General features: G+C 56.0%; 1 protein-coding gene across 7 annotated transcripts in view; it reads left to right on the top strand.

The window, feature by feature from the left end:
• The first annotated feature begins 300 nt into the window (after window positions 1-300).
• Window positions 301-26,885, top strand: part of LOC118655822 (tubulin polymerization promoting protein) — a 54,182-nt gene continuing 27,597 nt past the window's right edge. For 6 of the 7 annotated variants that reach the window (XR_004967406.1, XR_004967407.1, XR_004967409.1 and 3 more), the window contains exons 1-2: window positions 301-398; window positions 20,023-20,343. Coding sequence is in view for 1 of the 7 variants with exons in the window: in XM_036308240.1 (XP_036164133.1) it covers window positions 20,027-20,343 (317 nt within the window). In the remaining 6 variants the exon portion in view is untranslated. Of the gene's footprint in view, window positions 399-20,022; window positions 20,344-23,181; window positions 23,264-26,885 lie in introns of all 7 variants that reach the window. The other variant, XR_004967410.1, reaches the window with a different exon arrangement.

Below are 26,885 nucleotides of genomic sequence, written 5' to 3' on the forward strand. Positions count from 1 at the left end.
GCAGAGACGGCCTTGTAAGGCAGAGGCGGCGCTGGGACCGGCCTCCGTGCGTCCAGCGCGCTCCCCCGGCTTGGAAGGACGGGGGCGGGGCCCGGAGCGCCCGGGTGGGCTGGGGTGGGGGCCGGGGCGAGGCTGGGGGCAAGCTCGGGCCGGTGTGGACGGGGCCGACGGTAGGCTTGGGGGGTCTGGGGCGCGCGGGGGGCGTGGGGCGCTCGGAGGGGTGGGGGCGGTGGAGCAGGCGAAGCGAGGCTGGGGGGGCGTGAGCAGACCAGTGGGGGCGGGGCCGGGGCGGGGCCGGGGCGGGGCCGGGCGGCGGCGGCGCGAGCGCACCGCCAGGCACTCGGTTGCGAGCGGCCGAGTCGCGGAGGCGCCGCCGCAGCAGTCCCTGCGTCTGCGAGGTAAGCGATCGCGGGGCTCGGTACCGGGGCGCCGGGCAGACGGACACCCCTCGGGGACGCAGGGCCTCGGGCCAGCCTGCGCCGCCCGCCACCTGCGCCCGGGCTGCGCGGCGGTCGGCGCTGTGCAGGGTGCGGGAAGGGAGACACGGGAGAGGGGCGGGAGGGACTGGCGGTGCAAAGCACAGGTTTATAATTGGGCCCCAAGCGAGGCCCTTGGCCTTTCTTCACGGAGGTGCCTCTTGCGCCTTCTTTCCTGCGCCGCGCGGCAGTGTATCTCCCCGCCCTTCACGTCCAGCCGCAGGAGCGCTGTTTAGCGACGCCCGGGCCTGGGGTGCCGCTCCCCACGAGACAGTGGGAAATTAGGACTGAACGGGTTTGAAATGAAGCCGCTGCCCTACAGCACGGAACGGCCGTTTGTGTCCAGGGGCCCAGAATGAACGTGATTCCGGCAAGGGCTGCGCTGCCCCTCTCAGGGTCCCAGCCCAATGGGTCCGGCACAAACGTCACCTTTCCCGGGCCAAGTGTCAGGCCTACAGTCTGCAAATCGAAGCTTCCCAAGGGGTATTCCGTCTTCTGATCGCCTGTGAGCACCGAACCCGCAGGATAAAGAGGTTGCTGCCGGTGCATTTCCCACGCACCTCTGCGGCCAGTGCCCGCCTTTGAGAGCGAGTCCTGAGAAACCCTTCATTCTGCGGTTTCGGTTTTGTCCAGAAGCCTTGCGACGCGGTGGGGGGGAAATTAATTCGCGCTTCCCTGTTGGGACTGCTATTTTGATAGGCGTCGTGTGTTCTCCGAGGATCCGACACCTTTTGGGACGAGCCGGCTATGCTGTCATCCACCTGCGCATTTCATTGGCTGATTCCCCTGACATTTATTAGATACTTGCGGCGTCCCTGGGGGACGCTGATAAAAGGACCCAGCAACCCTGGCCGCCCTCTCCGAGAGCACAAGCGGGAGCGGGAGCGGGGTTGTCCCCAGAGCCTAGACCAGCCCCTGGCCTCTAGGAAGTGAGCAGTAAACTGACCTGAACTCTGAGTGCACTGGGATCACATCCGGGGATGAAGTGATGGGGCTGGGGAGGGAGAGCTGCAAACAGGCAGGAAATGGGGTGTGTGTAGTGGGCGGTGAATCAGGCCTCAAGGCTTCCCAATGCCTTAAACTGGATTCCAAGGTCCTGTCTCAGGTACCAGCCCCTGTTCCCATCACACAGTGGGACTCACAGGGCTCAGTGATGGGAGGTGGTGGGGGGAGGTGGTGCTGGGGAACTTCCTGGGAGCTGGGAGTGTCTGCAAATGCATGCCAGTGAGGGTTCTGTGGGCATGGTTTCCAAAGGGGTCTGACTCAGAAAGGTACCACAATTTAAGGGCTACAATAAAAAAAAAAAAAATGGATCTGCATCTCTATGGAGTGATGAGGTGATGGAGATTAGAGGAAGCTGTGCTGCATTCTTATCTCTCCTGCGTTGTTTGGCTGATCTTCCTGGATCCTTTAAAGTTGCAACAAATAACTATGTACGTGGTTATAAATGCTAATGGTGGAAAATGCACACATTTGATAAAGAAAATTAAAGCTACTCAGCGCTGATGGAGGTTTAAGAGAAACCTTTGAGCAGCCAGACTGTCCTCAGGGCCGTCGCGTCCTGGTGGCTTCCCTCCCGCGGGGCAGCAGAGCTGCTCCCTGTGGAAGAGGCTGAGAAGCACTGGGAGTCGCGAGGGGAACACTCTGTAAAGTGTATTGATTGTCCAGCCACTATGCTGTACACGTGAAACCAAAACAAAGCAATATTGAAAGTAAATTGTAATTGAAAGATTTTTTTTTTAAGGAAAGGCTTCCTGGGGAGAGGCTGTGCTGACTTGGAGCCAGGCCTATATTTAGCTGGTGATGTTGCTGGTGAGGCTGGAGGAGCATGCACAGAGATGCCATCTGGGGATCTTGAGCAAGGGGCCCTGCGGCACCTTGAAGTATCAGGTCCTCCTCGGGCTGTGAGATCCAGGCCCTGAGCTCCTGTCCAGAAACTCTTCTCCTGTGGCACAGTGTCTCCACATGTCCCCTGGACTGAGGGTGGTTTGGGCCTGGGGCCAAGTCCACCTGAGCCTACAAACCCAGGACCAGGCAGATGCTGGGACTAGGCAGGAGAGCAGACACTGCTTAAGTAACAGGTGGGAAGGAAAGAGCGGAGCTGCCTGGGTGGGGCCCACACTACCTGTCTCCAAATCCCATGTGAGCCCTCACCACTGTTCAGCCCCCTCCTGGGAGACCAGCTTCCTCTTTGGGTGGGGAGGTAGCCACCGTGTCATAATCCATGCCATCCCTAACCATGGCATCTCACCTCCGCAGAGCCTCCTGGGCAGCTTTCAAGTGCCAGGAACTTTACTTGGCTTTACTTGGCTCTGCTGGGGTCACCGGGGGAGGCTGCAGGGTCTGTGATCCGTTGGCAGCCCCCAGGACCTGCATATGGAGGAAGGGCAGCTCCCCACAGGAACACAGCATCCAAATCCAGGAACTGTGTCCAAATCTCGGTTCCTAATAGAGGAATTAAGACTGGTTTTCACTTCCATATTTTCCCTTTACTGTACAAAGACTTGTAATGGCAGCTCAGTTGTGACTGTGAATGACTCTCTAAACGTCCAAATGCAGGACCTTCTCTGGAGAGCAAATGTAAAAAATCTTTCACAAAGTATAAGAAAATGATGGCTTTCTGACTTTTGCACCACACTAAAATGTCTTCTGCAACCCCCCATACACTCGGAGACCTGAGCTTCTTAGCTGTGGGCACTGTGAGCTCATCCTTATAAGACCACATTCACGCTGACTTTAAAAAATATATATATATATCTTTATTGATTTCAGAGAGGAAGGGAGAGGGAGAGAGAAATCAACGATGAGAGAGTCATTGATTGACTGCCTCCTCCACGCCCCCCACTGAAGATCAAGCCCACAACCCTGTCAGGTGCCCTAACTGGGAATTGAACCGTGGCTGCCTCCTGGTTCATAGGTCGATAGTCAACCACTGAGTCACACCAGCTGGGTGACTTTTTCTCTTTTAAATTAGATTTGTGAAACGTCCTTACCTACCTGGAGTCCTTTATGCCCTCTTCTCCTGTGGCTCAGTGTCTCCACATGTCCCCAGCTTGTCTCCGTCGGGCCCAAGTCTCTGATTTTCTTGGCATGCTAAGTGGGGCATCCCGTGTGGGCTCCGCGTGATCTCCCCCGCCCTGGGCCACTTTTCTCGAGATCTCATCCTGTAACCTTGTTGCACCCTTTTGTTCAGCAGATGTCTGAGCACCTGCCAGGTGCCAGGTAAGCTGGCGTGGCCTCCACCCTGGGGAGCTCTCACTCTAGCTGGAATGTCACAAAACAGCCAGCATCCTCTAGGTGACCTCATTTAGGCCTCACACTCCCCACTGTCTCATCTCCTCTTGGCAAAGGATGAGCTAGGCGGGCAGGTTGAGCTTCCCTGGGGTGTGTGTGCATGTGGGCCTCACACCCAGGAGTCTAGCCCCAGAGTCGGTGTTAACTCAGATGCCCCCTCACATCTGACTGGAGTGAGCTCCCAGGAGCCTGCAGGGTGCCCCTAAGGAAGCGTGCTTCACACACCATGCGTGCCTCAGGGTTCTCACCACTGTCCACTTGATGACTCTCGGCCCCTCCCTGTCCCCCACCCCGCTCTGGTTTTCTAACGCTGTCCCACACCCATCCCAAACCAGGAGTTAAGACAGTGATGGCGTCTATCTGTGGCCGCCATGGTGCTGCATGTGCCAAATGTCCCACCTGCCTCTGGCGCAGGGTTGGCCGCAAGCCCCTGTGCCTGTGTCAGGGGCAGGCTGTGGACAGAATGGCGCTGGAGGATGAAGGAGGTCATCTGAGCCTCCCATCACCGCCCTGCCTTCCCTGGGATGCTGGCACCCAGCTGTCCCCGGGCCGGATGTGGTGGCTGCTCTTTTGTTCCTGGGGGCCCCTGTGCCTTTGCTGTGGTTTTACCACCTTCCATTGTAGTTGTGTTCAACCTTTATATCTAGGGAGCCACGGAGAACACATTCTTCGGTGCTGGCTTATTTCTGTCAGCGCTGTGTGAGCGGCTCTCTCGTGTGGTCTCACGTGTCCAGTGTGTATGTGCCGTGCTGGGAGCCCACCACCGTCATTTACCCACGGTGTGGCTGATGGGTGCGGGGCACTTCCATTTTTTGGCCGTTGTGAATGAAGCTGCCTGACCTTCCTGTGATGCTCTCTGGAGCACATGTGCGAGCGTTTCTGTTGGTGACGAGTGTAGGCCCTCGTTTATCCTGATGTCCCCCTGCAGTCCACGTTGCCAAGGCAGCTGGAACCATGTGCCCCACCGTTCCCTGTTGCTCCTCATCCCCCAGCACTTGGCATCACCGCCATTTCAGTCGTCCGCCATTCTGGAGGGTGTGGTGGTATCTGCCTTGTGTTTTTTTGCACTTTCCCTGTGTATTGGGCATCCAGTGTGCTCTCACTGAATGCTGGGCCAAGTCCTTGCCCTTGTCCTAGAGACGGTTGTCTCTTTCCTGTTGATGAACCGGGATCCTCATAGACTGAGAGGAGCCTATGTTCATTATTAATAGCTGATTCCTCCTTCCCTGTAGCTTGCTTTTTCACTCCCCCCATAATATTTTTTGATGAATAGAAGTTCTTAATTTTAACTCGGTGCCATTTGATAAGCTTTTCCTTTGGGGGTAGTGATGCTTGTGTCCTGGGTAAGGAATCTTCCCCTGCCCTGAGGACATCAGATGCTCTTGTGCATTATCTTCTTGCAGCCTCATTACCCTGCCTTCCCTGCTTCACTCTGCCATAGGCCTGAGCTGATGGTGTCAGGACCCAGTGTGCTTTTTTTCATGTGTCCATTCAATCAGCCCATCTCCACTGACTAAAATCATTCTTTTCCCTTTTTTTTTTTTTCTCCCTGCAGGGCCACCTTTGTCATTCTGAATGTGTCAATATATGCTTGGGTCTATTGGGGCTTTATTCTGTCTCATCAGTTCATTTCTCTCCTTGTGTCAGGACCACTATTGTTAAGTGTGATGGTTTGTATCAAATTAAGGAATTTCCTTTTTTTTCTAATTTGCTAAGAATTTTTATGGTTAATAAATGCTGAACTCCATTGAATGCTTTTCCTGCATTCATTAAGAAGATAATATGATTTTTATCCTCTATTCTGTTAGTGTGATGAATGATATTGATTGATGTTAATGTTAAACCAACCTTGCATTCCTGGCATAAACCTGACCCAATTGTAAGGTATTGATTCTTTTTATTTATTACTGGCTTCAGTTTGTTAATATTTGTTTAGGATTTTTGCATTTACATTCATAAGTGATATTGACATAAATTATTCTTTTTTAAAAATTCTCAACCGAGGATATGTTTGTTGATTTTTTTAGAGAGAGAGAAAGGGAGGGAGGGGAAGAGGGAAAAAGAGAGAAGAGAAAGAGAGAGAGAGACATTGATGTGAGACATAAACATCATTTGGTTGCCTCCTGTACAAGCCCCAACCAGGGATCAAACCCAAAACCTAGGCATGTGCTTTGACTGGGAATCGAACACACAAGCTTTTTGGTGCATGAATGATGCTCCAACCAACTGAGCCACCCGGCCAGGGCCATAAATTATTCTTTACTTGTAACACCCTTATTAAGTTTTGGTAGCAGGATTATTTTAGTCTTATAAAATGATTGGGAATGTCCCATCTTGTACTCTTCTTTGGGAGAATTTGTGTAAGATTGACATTACTTCTTCTTTCAATACAAGGTAGGGTCTGCTGACAAGGACAGCCATGGCTGGAGTTTTCTCTTAAGGCACAACCTTTTTATATTGTTGGACCTCTGTAGTGTATATTTATTTTCTAATTTATTAATTTTGTGCTTATATTTATTATTTCTGTTGTTTTTGTCCGTATATACATGTCTGTACACACACACACGTTTACATCACATCTAGGTGTTTTCTCTTGGGTATTTCCAATTCATGAGTTCTTGTTAATGCTGTGTTGAATCTGCTCTGTTGTTAAACATATCCACCGAGTTCTCAATTTTAGTTATTGTGTTTTTTAGTGCCAGAATTTCTAACATATTCTCTTCCAAAGTTGCTATCTACATTTTTATAGCTCCCAGTTTTTGCTGGAATTTTCCATCTTTGCACATGGCATGCATAGTTACTTCAACCCCAGTATCTGATCAAGTGCCAATAATTGGAACCTCTAGATTGTTCCTGTTGCATTTGTTCTGCACTTTTCCCCCTCATATGCCTGGTTATTTTTTTTACTGTGTACTAGATATTGTAATCAAAACATGTTTATAGAAATATTCTATGGTCTCGATGGCAATCTCTTTCTCTAGAGAGTTTTTATATGTGTCCTGTTGGCATGTCAAGGCATTAGCAATCCAGAGTCTCCTGAATCCAAGTTGTGGGTTGAGAAGCTGAGCTGATTCGGTCTCCTGCCAGCTCACCCAGCACGTCCCTCCAGGAACAGCTGTGAACAGTGTGCTCAGCTCTCCAGCACCAGCCAGTGCCCACAGAGAAACAGCGGAGTGCACGGCTGGCCTGTCCAGGGTTCCCTCTTCCTGGGTCCAGCCTGCTTCCTTTCTCTCTCCTGTTAGCACATGGGTGTATTGAGGAAGAAGGGTTTTCTCATTGTCCACTCTTCCTTGCTGCCCTGTGGGCTGGAAGGCCTGACTGGTTCCATCTCAGGAAGTAGGAGTGCAGCATTCGTATTTTCAAAGTTCCCAGCTGACTCTGAGGGGTGGCCTGGCTGAAAACCCCTTCACCGTGGCCCGTGTGCTGTCTGGGCTGAACAGTGCCTGGCCAGGTGAAGATGGTGTTTGCAGGGAACACTCCCACTTCTCTTTAAGGCGTGCTGCACTTCACAGCTGTGCCAGGTTCCTCAGCGTCTCAGCCTCAGGTGGGCCCTGCTCAGACCTCCATTCTTCCTTTCTGACTACAGTGCTCTGTCAGTCTCTTCCCACATTGGCTGCTTTTGGGGGCAGGAGATCTTTGAGGCTTAAAGGTACTGACACACTGAGAACCAGGCAGACCTGGTCAGCAGCCCTTTCCCGCAGGTCCTCTGTCCTTTCTGGGCGCATTCCTGTTGTCCCTGTTGTCCCTGCGCTGGCCTGAGCAGACCCCAGTTCTTTCTGACCCGCCCTCAGTTGCCTGCAATCCTTGTTGGTTTGGCCTGGGCAGCTCCAAAGCAGGAGAAGCCCTGGGGAGCGACTCCGGCCCCAGCTCATCCCTCAGGAAGGGCCCCCCCTGGCAGGGGCCAGCCGCAGGCGCACATGTTTATCTTTGCCCCGATTTTAAACGTTTCCTGTCCCGGTCTCATGTGCTTCACCAGTATTTTTCCTCGCCCTGAATGTGTACCCACCTTTATTTCCTGCCCAAATACCTCCAGCCTGAAGCCAGAGTGGGTATCTTAGAGGACAGGTGTCCTTTGGCAGTCCCCTACTTAGAGCTCATCCTGGCTCGGAGTGACCTCCAAGGGCCTCTGGAATCCACTGCACGGGGACCTTCTGCTGGGTCTTGCCCCTGGGTTCTCTGTGCCACACCCGATAGCATTGCCTTCTCCGGGCCTTTCACACACTCGTCTCTGTGGCCAGAAGCCTGAGATCCAGGTGTCCCAGGCATACTCCCTCCGGAACCTCTAAGGGAGGGTCCTTCCCACCTCTTCCAGCACCCGGCACTCTACTCTCATCCTCTGTCGTTGTGTGGCCTCCCTCATGTGTCCGTGTCTTCTTCTGTCTCATGAGGACACTCTCGCTGGACTCGGGGCTGCCCGGATGACCCAGGCCGAGCTCATCTCAACGCCTTTGGCTTGATCACATCTGCAAAGAACCTTTTCCCAAACAAGATCTCATTTTCAGGTTCTAGGGTGACGACAGGACACACCTAATGCGGGGCCACCAGTATACTAGCCCCCTGCATAGGGAGCCCTCCGGACCCCAGGTTGGCTATAGGACGAGACACCCCTCTATCCCAGCTGGTTCCTTGTGGGGCTGGGGGCTTGTGCTCATTGACTGAGGACGGGATCAGTGGCTAGAATTTTCTATGCGTGTCCTCATCTAACCCTCAGGGCACTTCTGGCGAGAGGGTGAGTGTCACCCCCACATGGTAGATGCCTGTTTATTGACGAGAAGTATCTGCCAGTTCTCCATCCTGTCTGCCCTACGTGTACCTGTGCTCCCGGGTCTTCTTTCTCCCCCATTTCATGGCACGGCTCCTGCTAGGTGCTCTGTTGGCAGAACGTCTTGTGACAGGAATGGAATTTAATTCGTGGGTCACTGGGCAGGCATCTTGGAGCCCGGTACCCATGCTGGTTTGGGGCCACTCTAAGGACTGCTTGGGTCCCTGAGTTGGGCAGGCAGCAGCAAGCTCCTTGCTTTTCTGTTCCTGTTGGTTCTGGGGGACCTTCCTTCCAGCTGCTCTGCGGTCCTGGGCCCTGAGTGGGGTGGCTACGTTGCCCTGGAGGGCTCTCCCTAACCTGTGAGACCCTCATTTTCTTAGCTCCCTGTGCCCAGCGCTCCCCTTGGCTACTGCTGGCCAGCTGTGTGCTTGGGTTTCACAGGAAACATGCTGACAGATACCAGGGTGGCTCTGGGGGCTGCAGCAAAGTGTGGCTCCTGGGAGGTGGGTCCCCCTGAAACCACCAACCCCATGGTGCTGGAGAAGCTTCTGCAACACCAATTCTTCTGAGCCGTAGGGAAAGACAACTCCACCTTCCTCGGTTTTCCTGGCCCATGAGCCTCCTTTTGGAGAGCTCACAGCCTGTCCTGGGGCTGCCCCATTCCGCCCAGCCCTGTCCTGCCCAGGTCCTTTGGGGACCCAGGGTGAGGACACAGTGACAGGATGGGCCCCGGCCCTCGGGTGGCTGGGTGACCTGGGGAAGCTTGCCTCCTCTGCTCTTTCTTCTCTTGTGTCCGGGAGAAATTACCTTTGACCTGTGAACAGGGAATAGCAGGGGTATGATTTAGTTCTCAGGCTTCTTGGACCCTTGGGCCTTCTGGGCAGCAGCCTGAGGCTACATGACAAGACATGAGCTGCATCCCACTCACACAGCCATAGTCCAGCCAGCCCAGCCTGTCAGGCTGCTCAATACCAGGACTGTGAAGGGCAGGGAGCTGGGTTGCAGGGCTGCTCTCCACGCCGAGCTGGGGCTCTGAGACCATCCCCGTGCACTTGGCGGGCGCCTGTGGACTCAGAAAGGCGGCTTTGTGCAGCTCTTGGAGGCTCCCGCTGCCTGGGACGGCCCTCGGGTAGACGAGTGGCCATTGACATCGAGTGTCCGGGGCACTGCGGGGTTGGTGGCCATGTTATGATTAGCAATGTGAACAATTGCTAAAGGGCCGTGTTGTACTCAAATGGACTCAAATAAAGAGCTGAAGATGGTGGGGGCAGGGCTGGGCTGGCCCTGGGGGGGTCCACAGGATTCTGATGGCCTTTGTTCCCCTGGGCTGTTTACTGGAGGGGGTGCCCTGTCCATGGGGCAGCACTGACACTCCTAGACCTGGACGCTGGGGGCCTGAGCCTCTGGTGGGATGATAGTGGAAGGGGGAGGTGGACAGACACCAGCTGCCTCCGGCTCAGGTCCCTATGGGCTTTTGAACTTAATGTCCCATCCTGACCTTGCCTTTGCTGAGGGCCTCACACACACATATCTGAATACCCAGGAGGTCAGGGCCTGTGGGAACCTGGCGGATTGCCTCCGTGAGCAGCAGATCTCCCTAGACCTGCTGGCCAGGCCTCAGCCTTCTTCGGTGCCTCTGGGGAAGTTGTGGCATTTACCTGGGGGCTCTTGCCATTATCCCCCCAACACCCTCTCCCTCCAGATCAGTGTCCTGGGACCAGGCCCTAATGGTGCCCATGAAGCACTCCTGGGAGGGCCTTCCTGGGTCCTTGGTGCCTGGGTCCCAGGATCACCTGCTGTGGAGGTCTCTGAGGAGAGGGAGGCACAGGCTCTCTCTACTTTTTTTTTTTCTCCTTCTGCACACTTTGTTTGGAGCTCCCTGGTTGCCTTTGAGAGTCCAGCACCATGTGGCAAGGCTCCTCCTGCGCCCACAGCCTCCCCATAGGTGCACTCAGCTCAGCTCCATCACCAGAACTGCTCCCTGGCTGCCGGTCAACCCTGCAAGTGTCAGGACCTCCATCGAGGTCTGCGCGGGAGTCCGTTTATCAGACCCTCAGGAATGCTTGCATTTCCAGGGCCTGTGGGGCTTCTCACACAGACCCTGGGCCTTGGGGATCCCAGCAGTGGTACCAGTGACGATCCAAGGGCTCTGATTCCTAGTCCTGGTGGTGAGAGGTACCTCAGACCCCCAGTGGGTATAGAGATTCAGCCCTAACCTGTTTGGCTCAGTGGATAGAGGGTCAACCTGCAGATCAAAGGGTCAAAGGTTCATTTCCGATCAAGGGCATGTACTTTGATTGCAGGCTCCTCCCCGGCCCAGGCCCTGGTCGGGGCTTGTGAAGGAGGCAACCAATCTATGTGTTTCTCTCACATTGATGTTTATCTCTCCCTTCCTCTCTAACACTCTCCCTAAAAATCAATGGGAAAATATCCTCAGGTGAGGATTAACAAAAAAAGGAAGGAAGGAAGGAAAGAAGGAAGAAAGGAAGGAAGGAAGAAAAAAAGAAAGAAAGAAAGGAAGGAAGGAAGAAAGAAAGAAAGAGAAAGAAACCATAAAAAGATTCGGAGGATTTGGGTGGCACCACACCCACCCCTCAGAAGTCCATGGGGTGGAGGACCAGTGACGCCCAGGCAGGAGCTCAGGGAGCCTGGGCGGCTTCCTTCTGATGCCCACTCTCCTGGGAGCCCTTTCCTACCTGCAGGGCTTGTGGCGGCATCTGTCACCAGCCTCAGAGACACACCCCATTCCCGCAGAGCACAGTGGGTGGGGCCCGTCCACTCATTTCCCAATCGAGCTTGCAACATGTGCATCCCAGGAAACTCAGCCCACCCGAGGGGTTTGGCGCTGTGCCATTAGAGGAAGAGGTTAATGTCAAGAACCCAAGCCGAGATCCTGCATTTAGACAGCAGAGCCACTGCCGGGAGCAGCCTCCTTGGAGGCCGGCTGCCTCGCCAGGAGCTCAGCAGGTGTGGCTTCCCATCCAGGCCCACAGGCGTCTGAATCACAAGGGTCCTGTTCTCTTGAAAAGGGGACTTCTCCAGTGGGATTTCTGAATAACTCTGGTTACACCAGAAGGTTCCGGAATTAGGATTGTGTGATGTCTCACCAGAGTTAGACACCTACACCTGGTGATTTGGCAGAGAACGTTTCTCTTGTGTTCATGGTGGAATCAGGTGGCCCTGGCTGCAGGACGTTTCTCCGTAGAGTGGGTTCTTAGTGCACAGGTGTCTTCATTCCACCACGTGCTCCGAGCTCAGGAAGATTAGTGGTGGGGGCGGGGTTTTGTCCCTCTCAAGGGTGGGACTGAGTTTCCAGCAGTTTGGCTGAGTGGGGCAGAATGGAGCCTGAGGACAGTGGCTGCCGCTGCGGACATGCTCCTGGGCAGGGCTGGGGCCACAGGGCTCTCTCTGTAGGCTCCCCCTTGAGAGCCTGAGATCAGGGCCCAGAGCAGGCCTCGGGCAGAGGATGCGGCTCCTGGGGAGGAGAGGCTGGTCAGGTCCAGCATTTCCCAGAGGCGGCCCCAGGGAGGCTGTCTGTGAGGCAGAGGCTCCCTGGGCAAAGGGGCCATCAGGAGGGTCTCGCACGTCAGTCCCCAGGTAGGGCCATGGGACTATGAGGTGGTGTGATGGTCCTGTGTGAGCTCTGGGACCCCTACGGCAGGAGCCAGTCCCCAGCCCCATGCATGCTGCTGGCCTGCCCCCTGCCCCACTCCGCACGCTCTCTGGCTGCTCACCCAGTGTTCATGCAGCTTGCTCAGGCCGTCACTCCAGTAAGGGTCAGCCATTTGGGTGCACCCAGCTCCTACTTGGGGAGGATAGTGTGTCAGTTGGCTTGGTAATGCCCAGCATGCCACAGACAATGGCACCCGAGGACGGAGGGGAAGTAGGAGGGAGCTACAGGCTGTGAGGGGCCTTGGGAGCCAGAAGGCACCTGGTTATAAGGCAAGATGGCCAGCTCCACTGGCCAGCTCAGACTGCAGGAACTTCCAGCAGCTGAAGGTGTAGATTGGGGACAGGACAAGGGAGCTCATGGGACATCAGCAATGAGTTGCTGGGCATGTGCTTGGGGGAGCGAGAGTGGAGATGATTCTCACCTATCTTTACATTCAGGGCACAACCATGTTCTGTCCAGGAAGGGAACCAGGAGAGCACAGAGCTGCTGTTGCTGCCACCCTTTAAAACCACACCTGGCCCTGCTCACAGTTACACCTGGCCCTGCTCACAGACACACCTGGCCCTGCACACAGACACACCTGGCCCTGCTCACATACACACCTGGCCCTGCTCACAGACACACCTGGCCCTGCTCACAGATACACCTGGCCCTGCTCACAGACACACCTGGCCCTGCTCACAGATACACCTGGCCCTGCACACAGACACACCTGGCCCTGCTCACAGACACACCTGGCCCTGCTCACAGACACACCTGGCCCTGCTCACAGATACACCTGGCCCTGCTCACAGACACACCTGGCCCTGCTCACAGACACAACTGGCCCTGCACACAGACATACCTGGCCCTGCTCACAGACACACCTGGCTCTGCACATACATGCCTGGCCCTGCTCACAGACACGCCTGGCCCTGCTCACAGTCACACCTGGCTCTGCACATACACACCTGGCCCTGCTCACAGACACACCTGGCCCTGCTCACAGACACACCTGGCTCTGCACATACACACCTGGCCCTGCTCACAGACACACCTGGCCCTGCTCACAGACACACCTGGCCCTGCTCACAGACACACCTGGCCCTGCAAACAGACACACCTGGCCCTGCTCACAGACACACCTGGCCCTGCTCACAGACACACCTGGCCCTGCACACAGACACACCTGGCCTGGCACACAGACACACCTGGCCCTGCTCACAGACACACCTGGCCCTGCACACAGACACACCTGGCCCTGCCCACAGACACACCTGGCCCTGCCCACAGACACACCTGGCCCTGCTCACAGATACACCTGGCCCTGCTCACAGATACACCTGGCCCTGCACACAGACACACCTGGTCCTGCTCACAGACACACCTGGCCCTGCTCACAGACACACCTGGTCCTGCTCACAGACACCCCTGGCCCTGCTCACAGACACACCTGGCCCTGCACACAGACACACCTGGCCCTGCTCACAGACACACCTGGCCCTGCTCACAGACACACCTGGTCCTGCTCACAGACACACCTGGCCCTGCTCACAGACATGTGAACTATTCATTCATTTGGGGCTAAGGTTCAAGGTCTGGAGAAGGGGCTGTGCACAAACGGATACACTAGACAAGAAATATAAATTTAGAAGGCATGGGGATCCGGGTGGAGACCTTACCCTCTAGCTGAGAGGCTCTCTGACTTCTCAGTCCCCTTTGCTTTTATTTACTAGAATACACATTTTCCCTTTAGCAAAGCAAACAGGCATATCACTGGTAAAGTTTGGTGAACAATATCAGGCTAGGGCCGTAGTCAACAAATCACAGCTCATGAGCCATATGCGGCTCTTTGGCCCCTTGAGTGTGGCTCTTCCACAAAATACCACGTGCGGGCGCCCACGTAAAGTGCGATTGAAACTTCGTGGCCCATGCACAGAAGTCAGTATTTTGTGGAAGAGCCGGTATGTTGTGGAAGAGCCACACTCAAGGGGCCAAAGAGCCGCATGTGGCTCTCGAGCCGCAGTTTGCCGAGCCGCAGTTTGCCGACCACTGGTTTAGGGGACTGCCTTCAGCCATTTGTCCAAAGCAGGGCAATATTATGCTGATTTTCAGCCCTTACTGAATATCAAAGTCCATTAGCCTTCCAGTGGACTTCTTGCATAATTATGCTAACTACTTGTTGGTCTTAGCCTCTGGCACAGACACACCTGGCCTTGCTCACAAACATACCTGGCCCTGACTACAGACACACCTGGCCCTGCTCACAAACACCGGGTCCTTTGGCAGGCATGTCACTAACACAAATTTTCATTCCTCCTGTTTGGGGTGCTGTGTGCTAATGTTATGTGGCAACTGTGACTATCACCTGTTGTGGGTGTGTCCTGTGTCACCTTTTCTATAGGTTTTGCCTCAGGCTGTCAAGTCTCAAGCATGTTCAGGAAGAGTCATTCTGAAATGGGGCCTAGTTTATGCTGGAAATTGGGACCTTGTCATGGCCGTCTTTAGAGCATCTATACCCTGTGAGGGGGTGTGGGGCCAGGGAGACCATGTGATATCTGAGAGACAGCCCACCCAGTGGTGAGGCAGCCCCTGGAGCCTGGTGGACACCCAGGGGCAGGTGTTCCCAGGTTCAGATGGGTCACCTGGCCAGGAGCTTTTGTTTGACTATTTCCTGGGTGGCTGCTTTCTGGGTACCCAGCACCTGCCCCTGTATCTCATGCTGCTCCGGTCTGTAATTCCACCTTTTAACTGCCCTGCCCTCTCTAAGCCTCCTTTAAAAATGCAAATCCGGTAACACAGTCTGCCCCACACCCAGTGTATCAGTTCCCTCCTGACCCCTCTAGGACATCGCCTGCCCCGCCTCAAGCAGGATCCGGGGAAGGCTAATGGCTCCCCTAGAACTGAACGTACTGGCTCCCCACACCTCACCTGCCTCCCACCTACTCTTCTCCCTGCCCCTTGCCGTCCTGTTTGACACCATCAGAGCCCAGAGCTGCTGAGGGGCTTGCTGGTGTGGTCCCTTCCAGGAGGGGTCCTGTGGGGGCTGCTTGGTCAAAGGCCCAGGGTTGGGGAGGGACACAGCTCTCATTCTCCTGCCCAGGGACCCCCGAGGCCAGCAGGAGAGGGGTCCCAAGGGAGCCCAGCTCTTGGCTGGGAAAGTAGGTCCCATCTCCCATCTGCCTCCCTGCCCCTCTGTATATTCCTCCTCCTCCCTCTCCACGCCCCCAAGCACACACAACATCCCTACGAGTTGGGGGCCTTTCCAGGGAAGCAGATGAGAGAGGCCCAGGAGAGAGACTGGGTTTTCACCTGGAGCCAGGGGCCATGGACCATGAAATAAATCAGACCTTGACTCACTGGGGCTTTCCTGAGCTGTTGAAAAATCCTTACATTGAAGAAACAGGAACAGAGCCTGCTGGGCATCCAGGCTGCCATGTCTGTGGCCAGTAGGAGTGATACCTGATCAGTCTCCACTTCTGCCTACACTGCCTTGTGCCCGTAAGGGAAATATTGGCCAGGGAGGGGTCAGCTCCCCTGGTAATGCAGGACACACATCTGGCATACAGGACACATACCTGAGCATACAGGGCACACATCTGGGCATACAGGGCACACATCTGGGCATACAGGACACACACCTGGAGATGCAGGACACTCACCTGGGGGTGCAGAGTACACACATGGAAACACAGTACCCACCTGAGAATACAGGCCACACCTCAGAGTATGCTTCATTTGGTGGGTTGGCATTTTCACCTCCTGGCAGCCTCTTCCTCTAAGTGACTTTAGTTTTCATTATGTGGAAAGTGGATGGCACAGGTGGGAATGGGCATGGAATGCCACCCTGGGTTCAGACTCACCTCACTCCCCAGAAACCGTGGACACAGGAAAGCAGAGGGGAACCACAGCCTCCATGGGAAGGGGGTGGGGAGGAGAGGAGCCAGGTAGGTGGGATGCTGGAGGCTGGCCCTTGGAGGGAGGCCCCTGCATGCAGGCTATCCTCACTGGTACAGAAGGGCTCTCTGGACACCCCTGTATCCCAGTAGACCTCTACTGGAGCCCTCAGCTTCTTTTTAAATTAAATTTATTATTATTACACTAGAGGCCCGATGCACGAAGATTCGTGCAAGAATGGGCCTTCCTTCCCCTGGCTACCAGCACCGCCTTCACTCTGGAGCCGCCTTTCCACCTACGCTCCGGCCCAGAGCCGCCTTTCTGCCTTCCCACGCTGCCCAGAGGCCCAGAGCAGCTGGGGTGGTGCAGAACGCCTGCTCAGCACCTGTGTATGCAAATTAACCCATCATCTTTGTTGTGTTAATTTGCATACTCATGATTAGCTGGTGGGTGTTGCGAAGGTGTGGTCAATTTGCATCTTTCTCTTTTATTAGTGTAGATCATTGTGGAACTAGCACATGGATTTCCTGGGGCGATTCAAACAACAGAAGGATGTAACCCCTCCCCTCAGGCCCAGCCTCCCTCAGGCTTCCTAGCAGCTCCAACGCTTCTCTATCTAGTCCCCACAGTCGGCTTTCCCAGAGTGGGGTGCGTGATTTCTGCTCTCCCATGCCCTGCGTCTCCACACAACAAACAATAGTCTTGGAGATCTTCCCCCACCACACATAGGGGCTAACTCCTTCTATTATTTTTGTTAAAGTAATTTTAAAATATTTTACTATGATCACACATTTTCATAGTAAAACAAAGCGGAAACCCAGAACAGAACTGTGTTTTGGGTCTTGTGGCCGAGTTACCTCTGCAGCTTCAAGGTCACAGACTGAATGGTTGGCAAGGGTGAGGGCAGCAGGGGCAGTGAGGGTGTGGCAGGGGAGGGGAGGTGCCCTGCTCCACCCACCTCCCACCTGGGTCATTGCTCCAGAGCCCTTCTGTCCACCATCCCTTCAAACATCTCTGAGCTGATCCTAAGTGACAACCCATCAACACACACAGACACAGCCCTCAAATGGCATTGAAGGCAGAGGCACGCCGCCTGCAGCCACAGCTCCAGAAGGAAGCATGGCAGGTTGAAGCCGCCAGCCACCTGGTGAGAAAGGCCCTGGGCCTGCCACCCCCAGGGCTGAGGTTAGAGGCTCCTGTTCATTTCCTGGACTTTCCTGGCCAGCTTGACCCTGTCTTTCTGCTCTTCCCAAACTCTCCCCCCAAGTCCCCCTCCCAGTGCTGCCTGTCCACTCTGGTCGGGCCTCCTGTGCCCTCCTCAGGGTTAGCCGTGGATTCTCACCGCCTGACTGCCACCAACAGCCTGCTTGACAAGTGTGGCAGAGCCCCCAGCTCGTCTGTGCACAGCCGTCCGGCCCCTCACCCCGGGGGCCATGGTCTGAAAGGGCTTTTCTTCAGCACCTTTAAAGCATGGGCCCCTTTCTTCTGCTGCCCAGGGCAGCAGATGGAGACCAGGTGGGGTTTTCCGTCTGGGAGCAACCTCAACTGTCCGGTGGGATTCAGGGCAGCATTTGTGGCAGACGCTTCATGCATAGCAGCCACATGCCGGTGCCTTCCTGCGGATCCAGCCTCCACTCAGGCTTCCCCTCCAATTCGTCTAAAATCACACTCACCATTGCCCTCTTACCGGCCTTCATTCTCCTCGGTGCACCTCTCACTACCTGATGTCATACCATTTATGTTTGTTTACCTCTTTATTGCCTGTATTCAGCTGGAAAGTAAAGCTATGACAGCAGAACTTTTTCACATCTATTCCATCCCTCTCACTTTTTCATGGACTCGTTAAAGCCCCGTGCCCAGCACGAGTTGGGCCGAGGGATGTGTGGTGCCTGAGCAGGTTGGTGTTCACCCCCTCCCGGCCGCCCCTGGTGTCCTTTATCCTCGGGATCCTTGGGGGCTGAGGCTCTCAGAGAGCCCACTCTGCGTTCCAGGATCAGTGTATCTGTTCAGCATGTGCTCAGAGCACTTCACAGGGATTCGTTTTGTTCTTGTCATTGGTGGGGTGCCCAGTCCCGCCACACGTGGCTTGTGGGGGGGGGGGGGCTTGCTGTTGGTTCCCTGGAGGGCTGGCTCAGCCCCAGACACTGAGCGGGGTGTGTGTTGGGGGACGCGGCGGGGGGGGGGGGGGGGCTTTGGGGAGGAGCCCTGGCTTCCCCCATCCAGGTTCTTGCTATAAAATAGTGCTGCTAGGAAAGTTGCAAAATACAGAAAAGCACAAGAAGAATGCCCACAGTTCCGACACCAGAGCCAGCGATCCCCAATGCACTCAGGGGTGCTTTCTTCTCACGATACGGCGCTTCCTGGACCATGCACTGAGCTGGAAGCATCACAGGAGGTTTCTTCCTCTTTGACCAAGTTGAATGCTCGTGCGCATTCCCACAAGTCAGCTCATGCTTCTTGTAACTGCTCAGCCATGTTTCCTTCCTGGGCACTGAGTGCTGAAGAGATGCTCAGCCGACCTCTCAAGAAACTCCTGTTTCAGACAGAGAAATAGTGTCAGTAATAAACCTGGAAGCAATTCTGCCGCCACCTGACTCCTCACCTTGGCACTGGATTCCTTGGAGGGATAGCGCCCCTGCCCCGCCCCTGAGCCCTGTGGGAAGCCGGAAGTGCTGTCCAACTGACACTTACATGGCTGTGCTCCATCACCGGGGGTCCAGGATCTCTCTCAGCAGCCGGTGCCCTTTTTGCGCCATCACAGAGGATGGGGGACAGAGTGGGACCACAGCCCCCGAGGCCCCTGAGAACATCCAGTCCAATGGCGGAGGGCATTTGACTCCTTCCTGTTGGGAATCTGTAGTATCTTGAGTTCAGCAGGGCCACCAGGACCCCCCACAATGCCCAGTCGCCCATCTTCCTCTGTCCTAAAGGGTGTTGAGAAGATAGATTGATGGGGATGTTCAGTGAATGGCAGAGCTGTGAGCAAGCTTGCACAGACTACCCCTGGATTGTGTGTTGTGCGCCAGTGGGTCCCGAGTTCTAACCTCTCATTGAGCCCCAGCAGTGACCTTTCTCAGGGAGGCATACAGAGATGAGCCACTCCTCAGGGACCCATGGGGATCTTACATGGGGCTGGCATCTCGTGGTCTTGCCCTGGCCGTGGCCTGATGCAGTGGGAGGCTGCATGGCTGCATTGCGTTCTGTGCTCATGAAACCCGCTAGAGGCAGCACGGGCTCCTATCTTCTGAGCCCCCGGGGACCCAGCCCAGCTTTGGGGATCTGGCACCTTACAGAGGCAGAGCCTCACGGGAAGGTCAGTGCAGACACCCCATCTCCCCACACAGGACCCTCAATGGTGGCTTTCCTCCAGTGCATGCAGTCCCCCCCCCCCTGCACCTGGCTGACGCCCTGGGGTGTCCCTCTCCTACTCGCAGGGGGGCAGCAGGCTCAGCCCTGAGGTGAAGTAGCAGCCGATTCTGGATACCCCCTCCCCAAGGATGGCATCACTCTGTGGACCCCAGGAAGGATGTCTTTCTGGGGAGTCACCCAGCAGGTGTGGCCCAGGGAGGAGACCGTGATGGGCAAGTGACAAGGAAGGGGCCCTGAGCCCCAGGTGTCTGAGCTGGGTGCACTACCATGGCCCTGCCAATTGCGGATGGCTTTGACTATTTGGGGTCCTTAACCCAGCAATGGCTGTCAGGGTGCTGGTGCTTGCGGGACAGGTCATGTTCAGCAGCAGGACAAGTGCTCACCATCCTGCTGTGGCCCCTGGGCAGGGGTTCTGCCCCCTCTTGCCCAGGGTTCGGCTCCAAGGGGCCCCAGGGGCCCTGCTACATCCCAGGCACCTGCCAGCCTCCTGTCCTGTGAGTGAGTTGGAGGAGCCTTGGGCAGCGGCCCCGAAGAAACAGAATAACCCCTTTCTTCTCTCCTTTCTCCACCAGAAACATGGCTGACAGCAAGGCCAAGCCCACCAAGGCTGCCAACAAGACACCCCCCAAATCCCCAGCGGACTCTGCCAAGGACAAAGCAGCTAAGAGGCTGTCACTGGAGTCAGAAGGTGCCAACGAGGGGGCGGCCGCCTCGGCCCAGGAGCTCAGTGCCCTGGAGGAGGCCTTCCGGCGGTTCGCGGTGCATGGGGACACCAGAGCCACCGGGAAGGAGATGCATGGCAAGAACTGGTCGAAACTGTGCAAGGACTGCCAGGTGATCGACGGGAAGAACGTGACTGTCACCGACGTGGACATCGTATTCAGCAAAATCAAGTAAGTGAGCTGAGCTCTCTCACCACACAGCCAGCTTCCTGAAGGCCTGTGGTCAGCCAGGCCGCAATCCAGGGTCCGCGGGTGGATTTTGTATCTTAACGGGCTGTGAGGAAGTGTGATGCTTCAAGATCCTTCCCTTCCCAGAATCAGATGCCCAGGGATTGGAACCAGAGCAGGCTGCCTTGGGGTTAGCTGGGACCGGGGGAGGGGGCGCTGCCCTGCCCTCGGGAGCTTGGAGGGGTCTCAGTGGCCGAGCTCCTGGCCCACTGTGGGCTGAGCCTGAGAGGTGCCGCTCTGAAGCCTGTCCCCCAGTCTGACCTGCATCTCGCCTGCCCCTGCCCGCAGCCCCTCTGTGGGGCTCCCCTTTCGTTTGGGAATGAGGCACGTGAAGAAGAGTGTGGGTGACAGAGCAGTTAGCACCTGAGCCTTCAGCTGTGGCCCCGTGACTGTGAGAAGTGTGCTTCCTCGTATGCACATACATCTGTGTGCATGCAGGTGTATGTTCCTGTGCATCTGTGGAGACACGCGTGTGTGTGCATGTACATGTGCTCCTGCACACATCCTTTCTGCTGGACATTGGGAGCATATCCAGGAAAGGTTACAAACACCCGCTTCCCTTTCCACCGGGCATCTCTGGAGCATGAAAATATTCTCCTGCCCTCCGCACCCATGAGCACACATGGGGAAATTAACAGCACCCCCAAGGCCATCAAGCGTCCAGCCCTCTCTATCCAGGTCATACTTGTTGCTAGAAAATGGCTTTATTTCAGTTTATTTTTGTCCTACGTCCACCAAGGCTGGTGTGATCCTTTAGTTATTTGTTGCTGTGACCTTGCCATGTTTCATCTCAGATGCCCCCGCGCCCTCCCTGCTAATGGCCTGGCTCCTCCCTCCCTCCATCCTCCTCTGAGCACAGAGGCAGTGAAAAAGAGTTTTTCTTTGCACCCCCAGAGCCTATGACTTCATGTCCCCACTTTGCTTGTGGAAATGTCTGGTGTATCTCCATCATGGTGAGGTCTCCCCAACTCCCCAGCCTGACATACCATCCAGACAGCCACGCCAGGCAGACGGGCCAGTCACCATGGAGCCATGGGACAGCCCTCCTGGGGTTGGCTCATTCCCACCAACTGGGAGGTTGCACGGGGTGGCCTGGCTGGGGCAGGGTAGAGGTGGCCCCACAAGTGGTCCCTGAGGGCCAGCCATCAGGACCTAGTCACCACCAGCACAGGAGACTGGCATTCACCAGGTCGAGGGACTCGGCCTCTCAGTCTCACCTGAACAGGTGGAGGAACATTGCAGATTTACTACAGTCGGGCCAGAGCCCCAACAACATAATAGCACAGGGTATGGGATCCTGGTGGACGATCCATTTCCTGTGAGCCTGTGCCTTTTCAAGGCCTAGGGTTAGAGGAGGGTGTGGAGCCAGGAATTGAAGGAAGGGCTGGATGCAGGTAAGGAGGTGGGATGCAGGTGAGGAAGAGGAGGAGGGCACAGGTGTGGAGGGGAAGAGGAGGTGGGAACCTGTGAGGTGGAGCAGGAGCTGGGCCAGGTGAGGAGGAGGAGCTGTGGCAGGGCCTGGGATGAGGCCCAGCATGGGCCCTCTGTCCAATTCTTGGGCAGGTCTCCAGGCCTTTAGCATTGGTCTTTGTAAACTCAGTGTGTCCAGGAGAGAAAGAGGGACAGACCCAGGAGCAAAGGAACCCCGAGAGCTGTGTCTGTGGGGGGATGTTACGGAAGGGCTGGAGGCAGGTGAGATGAGTGTTGTGTCCAGGGACAGGTCACCCCACCAAGGAGTGCCACAGGTTCCCACACCCTTGGCACTGGCCTAGACATGCAAAGTGTTGGGGCAGGTGGGGACAATTCTTCTTTCCTCGCTCTTAATTCCTTCTGCAGTAAGTTGCCTTTAAGCTATTGCATGCAGGCATGTACACACATGTGCACACAGCTCACATATGTGTACACAGACCTGCCTATGCACATGAGCTCACAGTGCGCGCGCGCGTGTGCGCACACACACACACACACACACACACACACACACACACACATACCACATATGCACAATACATGCAGGTGCACACAGGTAGAACTCAGGCTGCCCATATCCTTGCAGGGGGAGAGGTAGCAAGTGTGGTGGTGGCTCGTTCAGAAGACAGCTGCCCTGGACGAGCCCAGAAACCCTGTGCGCAGGAGGCATGTGCACCCCATTACCCACATGGGGGGCACTGGCTTCAAGGAGTGAGTGGGCACCAGGAAGGACTCCATCTGCTCCCCATGCTGATCCTGGGAGGCAGGATGTCAGCTGCTTGGACTCAAGGTTGAGGCGTGGATCTTAGCTCCTGGGCATGATGGGCCTCCCATTGCAGAGCCCAGGACTATTCGTGGTCCCCTGGTGTCCCTGCCTCAGGTCACTTTGGGGGACATGGAATGGGAGAATGGGTAACTGTGGCCTGGCCCTTGAGGGGTTGTGGCCACTACACAGTGAAGACCAGTTTGTGGTGGCCACAGGGGCCCCCAGAAGGGAGCGGGAAACCCCCTGCTTGGGTGGCTTGCTGGATACCACAGGTTACAGTAGGAGGGACTCACGCCCTTGTCCCTGGGTAGGAGAGGTGGACAGTGCCCTTGGGTAGGGTCACAGGATCCTGCAGGACGGGCCGAGACCTCAAAGTTGCTGACTTGGTAGAGAAGAGCAGCTCTTCTGTTTGGGGGTGGTTGCCAGGGCTCTGGGCGGTGACGCCAGCCAGGGTATCTGCAGCCTTTGTTTAGGTCCTGTCGCCATGGCAGTGCCTGTTTGTTTTGATGTTACTATGTGTTAAATTTTAAACAAATTTCTTGCAGCTCTGTACCAGGTCTAGATGGAAGACTATTGTTACCTAGACAAAGACTCCGACATCCTCCACGCCCCAAAGGACAGATGATGGTCAGTCTGAAAGATTAATTAATCAGGACCTCATATGCACAAGCAGGAGGGTCACCCTGACAGTCCCATTTGAGGGGCCATGGACGGCACCATCCCCTTCCATCCTGTATGCATGTGTGGGGTCAGGCATGCGGTTCCCACCCTGCAGGTGGAAAGGACAGACCAAGGGGGCAGAGGACGGCGGGGTCTCTGCTGCAGCCTCTCCTGACCCTTGCACATGCCTGTCTGGTGGGTGCTGTGTGCATGCAGAGAAAACAGCCTGTTTCTCGTGACACTGGTGCAGGGAGGCAGCTCAGCCCCTGTGTCTGGCATCTGGGTCTCAGGTTAGAAGGAAGCAGGTGGGCGGGGCTCCCTGTCACTGAAGACTTGGAAAGCTGCCCCATTCTTGCCACACACGCTACAGTCAAAGCTAGGACACACGGAAATTGTCTGAAGCAGGGGCTCCTGGGCCATGGGTGTGCACCCCAGAGGCTCAGCATAGAAGCACAGGCCTGAGGCCTACATGCCATCCAGTGGTATCCAGAGCCCAGAGCAGGCTAAGCCCATAGTAGGAGCCCCAGCAAAGCTCGAGTGTGGGGTGGGGTGTCTCCGAGAGCTGATATGGCCACACTCTGGGAGGAAGGGCAGCCCCTGCTCCTCCCTCCAGGCTGGCGGTGCGGTTGGGGCATTGGGGTTGGTGCACCCAGTCCCCCCCACTGTGCTTTCAGCTTCGTGTTGGGGTCTCCCAGTGTCAGGGTGGCTGTGGTGGGAGTGCTTCTCTGTGGGGCCCTCTGGTGACCACTGGCAGCAGTGCAAGGCGTCCACCGGGCCTCTGGGCCCTGCCCCTCCCAGGGTAAGTCCAAGCCACCTCAGGCTTGGACCAGGCAAACACGAAGTTAGGGTTAGGAAGAACCCTGAGGGTGTTTTCTCCTCCTTAGGGGAAGTAGCTGAATGTGGTGGGCAGGAGGGGGTGGGGGGTGGGGCAGGTCACAGCTGTCCCTTCAGGCAGGTCGGGGCCATCTGCAACCAGACCTACGATTTGAGTGGCTATCAGCTGGGCCTGCACTTGACTCTGAACCTGCTGGGGCCCAGGCAGGCAGGGTGGTCAGTGGAGGAAGTGGCCCTGGGCAGGGGTGAGGGCGAGTGTCTGCCAGGAGAGCCCTCCACGAGCATAGTAAGCAATCCTCCAGGCAGGGCTTCCCGAGGGGTGCGTCCCCCCAAGACAGCTCCTCCAGGTGCCCCCACATCTCGCTGGCCCAGGGGATGATGGGGATGCTACCGATGCTCCCAGCTCTCTGACCTTCATCAGTGCCTTAGATCTCCCCTCGACACCCCACTTCCTGCCCACAGTGGCATCCTGGCTGCTCTCTGGACAGGCCACCAGGTCCCAGCTGCTGCTGGTCAGGGGAGCCTGGGAGAACCAGCACTTTCTCTGGCTCTCCCACCCCTCCACCCTCAATGCCCCTCAGAGAAGGGCCTGGGAGAGTGCAGTTTGCTCTGATACTCGAAGTTGCTGGCAAGGAGGGCACGGGGGTCACGGTGGGTGCTCCATCCTGGGTGCATCCTGTGTGTTGGCCCTGGAGACACACAAGCCTGGGTCTGTCCTGGGAGGGCTGAACTGGCCCGCGTGTCCCTAGGTGGCCTTCAGGAGCAGCTCGCCCAGCCCCTCCCTGCTTGCCCTGAGTTGGGCCTGGAGGCCCAGGGGACGCAGGGGCCTCGCGTCTGGCTTTCCAGCAGAACAACAGCCTCTGAGCAGGGCTATGGGGGTGGAGGGCTGTGGGGACACCGCTGTGTGCACTTGGGAACAGGCTCGCTCTGTGTGGACTGCAGCGTGATGTGATCCTGTCCCGGGGAAGCGCCTGGCATTGTCACTGTAGAACTCCCGGGGGACTCTCTCAGCAGTAGGGCACCAGGTTCCCTGGGGAGGGCTCCAAGACCCACCTATCGGCCACAGAGGTATCCTGGGGGACACCTGGCCCAGCCAGGTGGAGCGGCCAAGTCAGGGACCTGGACCAGTGTGTCAGCCCAATCTGAATGCGCCCTTTGACGGGAGTCCCTGTGGGCCACCCCCCCACCCTGGCCGGAGTGACTCACCCTGGTGGCGCCTGGTGCCGCAGTGCCCAGAGAGGGCTGTGCGCTCTAGCGGCTGGTCACCGGGCCAGCCGTCAGGCCTGGTGTCCACATGCCAGCCTGGGCAGGCCGTGAATAGGAGACAGGAGTGCCTGTGACAGCCCAGGACAAACAGGCCCCCTCGGGCCCCAGAGGTTACCCACCAGCAGGGTCAGGAGTAAGACCAGAGTCTGTGTTTACACCATTCCAGGCACCCCAGGCTGAGGGCAGCTTCCCTGGAATGCCCTCTGTGCCCACAGACTTCGTGCCTGTGGATGCTGTCTGAGAGCTTTGAGGGGCAGAACCCACCACCAAACACTGTGGGTCTAAGGAAACCCCAGTCCAGCCCGTTACCCAGCCCCTGCCCTGTGGTCCTTGTCCATGCAAACGCCCTCGGGTCAGATGGCTCTGAATGTGCCTGAGGGCCCATCCCTCCTGCCCGAATGGTCTCCCCGAGGGTGAAGTTGGGCTGCAACCTCCAATCAGCAGTGTCCTGCCCATGGGCCAATCAGCATGGCCCGGTCTTCAGACACAAGTGTAATGTGAGAGGGAACCCCTGTGCTTGCTGGGGGCATGCTTGTTCATCCATTGCTGAAGGGCAGGGGCTGTTTCTGGGTCTTGGTGACTATGAGCAGAACTGTGAGTAGGGAGGCAATAATGCATGAGCTTGTCTTCATTGCTCTTGAGTGAGAACTCAGGAGTGGGTCTCAGGGTCATGCCATAGGTGTGACCTTTAAGAAACTGCCAGACAGCCTTCCACAGTGGCCGCCACGCTGTGTTCCCACCGGCTGCGTCGGATTGAGCCCCAGAGCCCCAGAGCCCCGCATCTCCCCAGCACCGGGGATGTCGTCACAGTCCTCTAGTCACTGGGGCCCCCTGTGGGTGTGTGGCGTCTCTCCTGGAACTGACGACATGGTCTCTCCATGTGCTTGTTTGCCACCCACCGATCTTGGTGAAGTGTCTGGTTCAAATATTTTGTCCAATTGTTTACACTGGATTTCTTCTTCTTGTTGCGTTTTCAGAGTTCTTCATATATTTCCAATACAGTCCTTTATCAGACATGTTTTGCGAGTATTTCTCCCAGTCTGTGGCTTGTCTTTGCATTACAGTGTCTTTTGAATAGTTATAAAATTCATCCTTTTTTTTGGATGGACTGTTTTCTGGTCTCATTTCTAAGATATCTCTAACTGAGGTCATAAGTATTTTCTTAGATGTTGTTCCAGAAGTTCTATAGTTTTAGGTTTATAATAAGTTTAGACTGACCCACGTTGAGTTAGCCTTGGTATATGGTGAGAGGCACAGGTCGAAGCTCCTTATTTTACGCGGATGTCCAATTGGTGAAAGGCGATCCTTGCTCCGTTGAATAGCCTTTGCTCTTATGTGGAAAACATGTTTGCCATTTTGAACCGGGGAAGATCCAGTTAAAATGGCAAAAATGCTTTTTTAGTTAAAATGATAAAAGGTGAAAAGCCAGGTTAGAGTGTTGGACTGACCTCCCATGGGAAACTCTGTGCTGTCATCGGTGCGTCTGGAT

The sequence above is a fragment of the Myotis myotis genome, unplaced genomic scaffold, assembly GCF_014108235.1.
Source record: "Myotis myotis isolate mMyoMyo1 unplaced genomic scaffold, mMyoMyo1.p scaffold_m19_p_5, whole genome shotgun sequence".
NCBI classification, from domain to species: Eukaryota; Metazoa; Chordata; class Mammalia; order Chiroptera; family Vespertilionidae; genus Myotis; species Myotis myotis.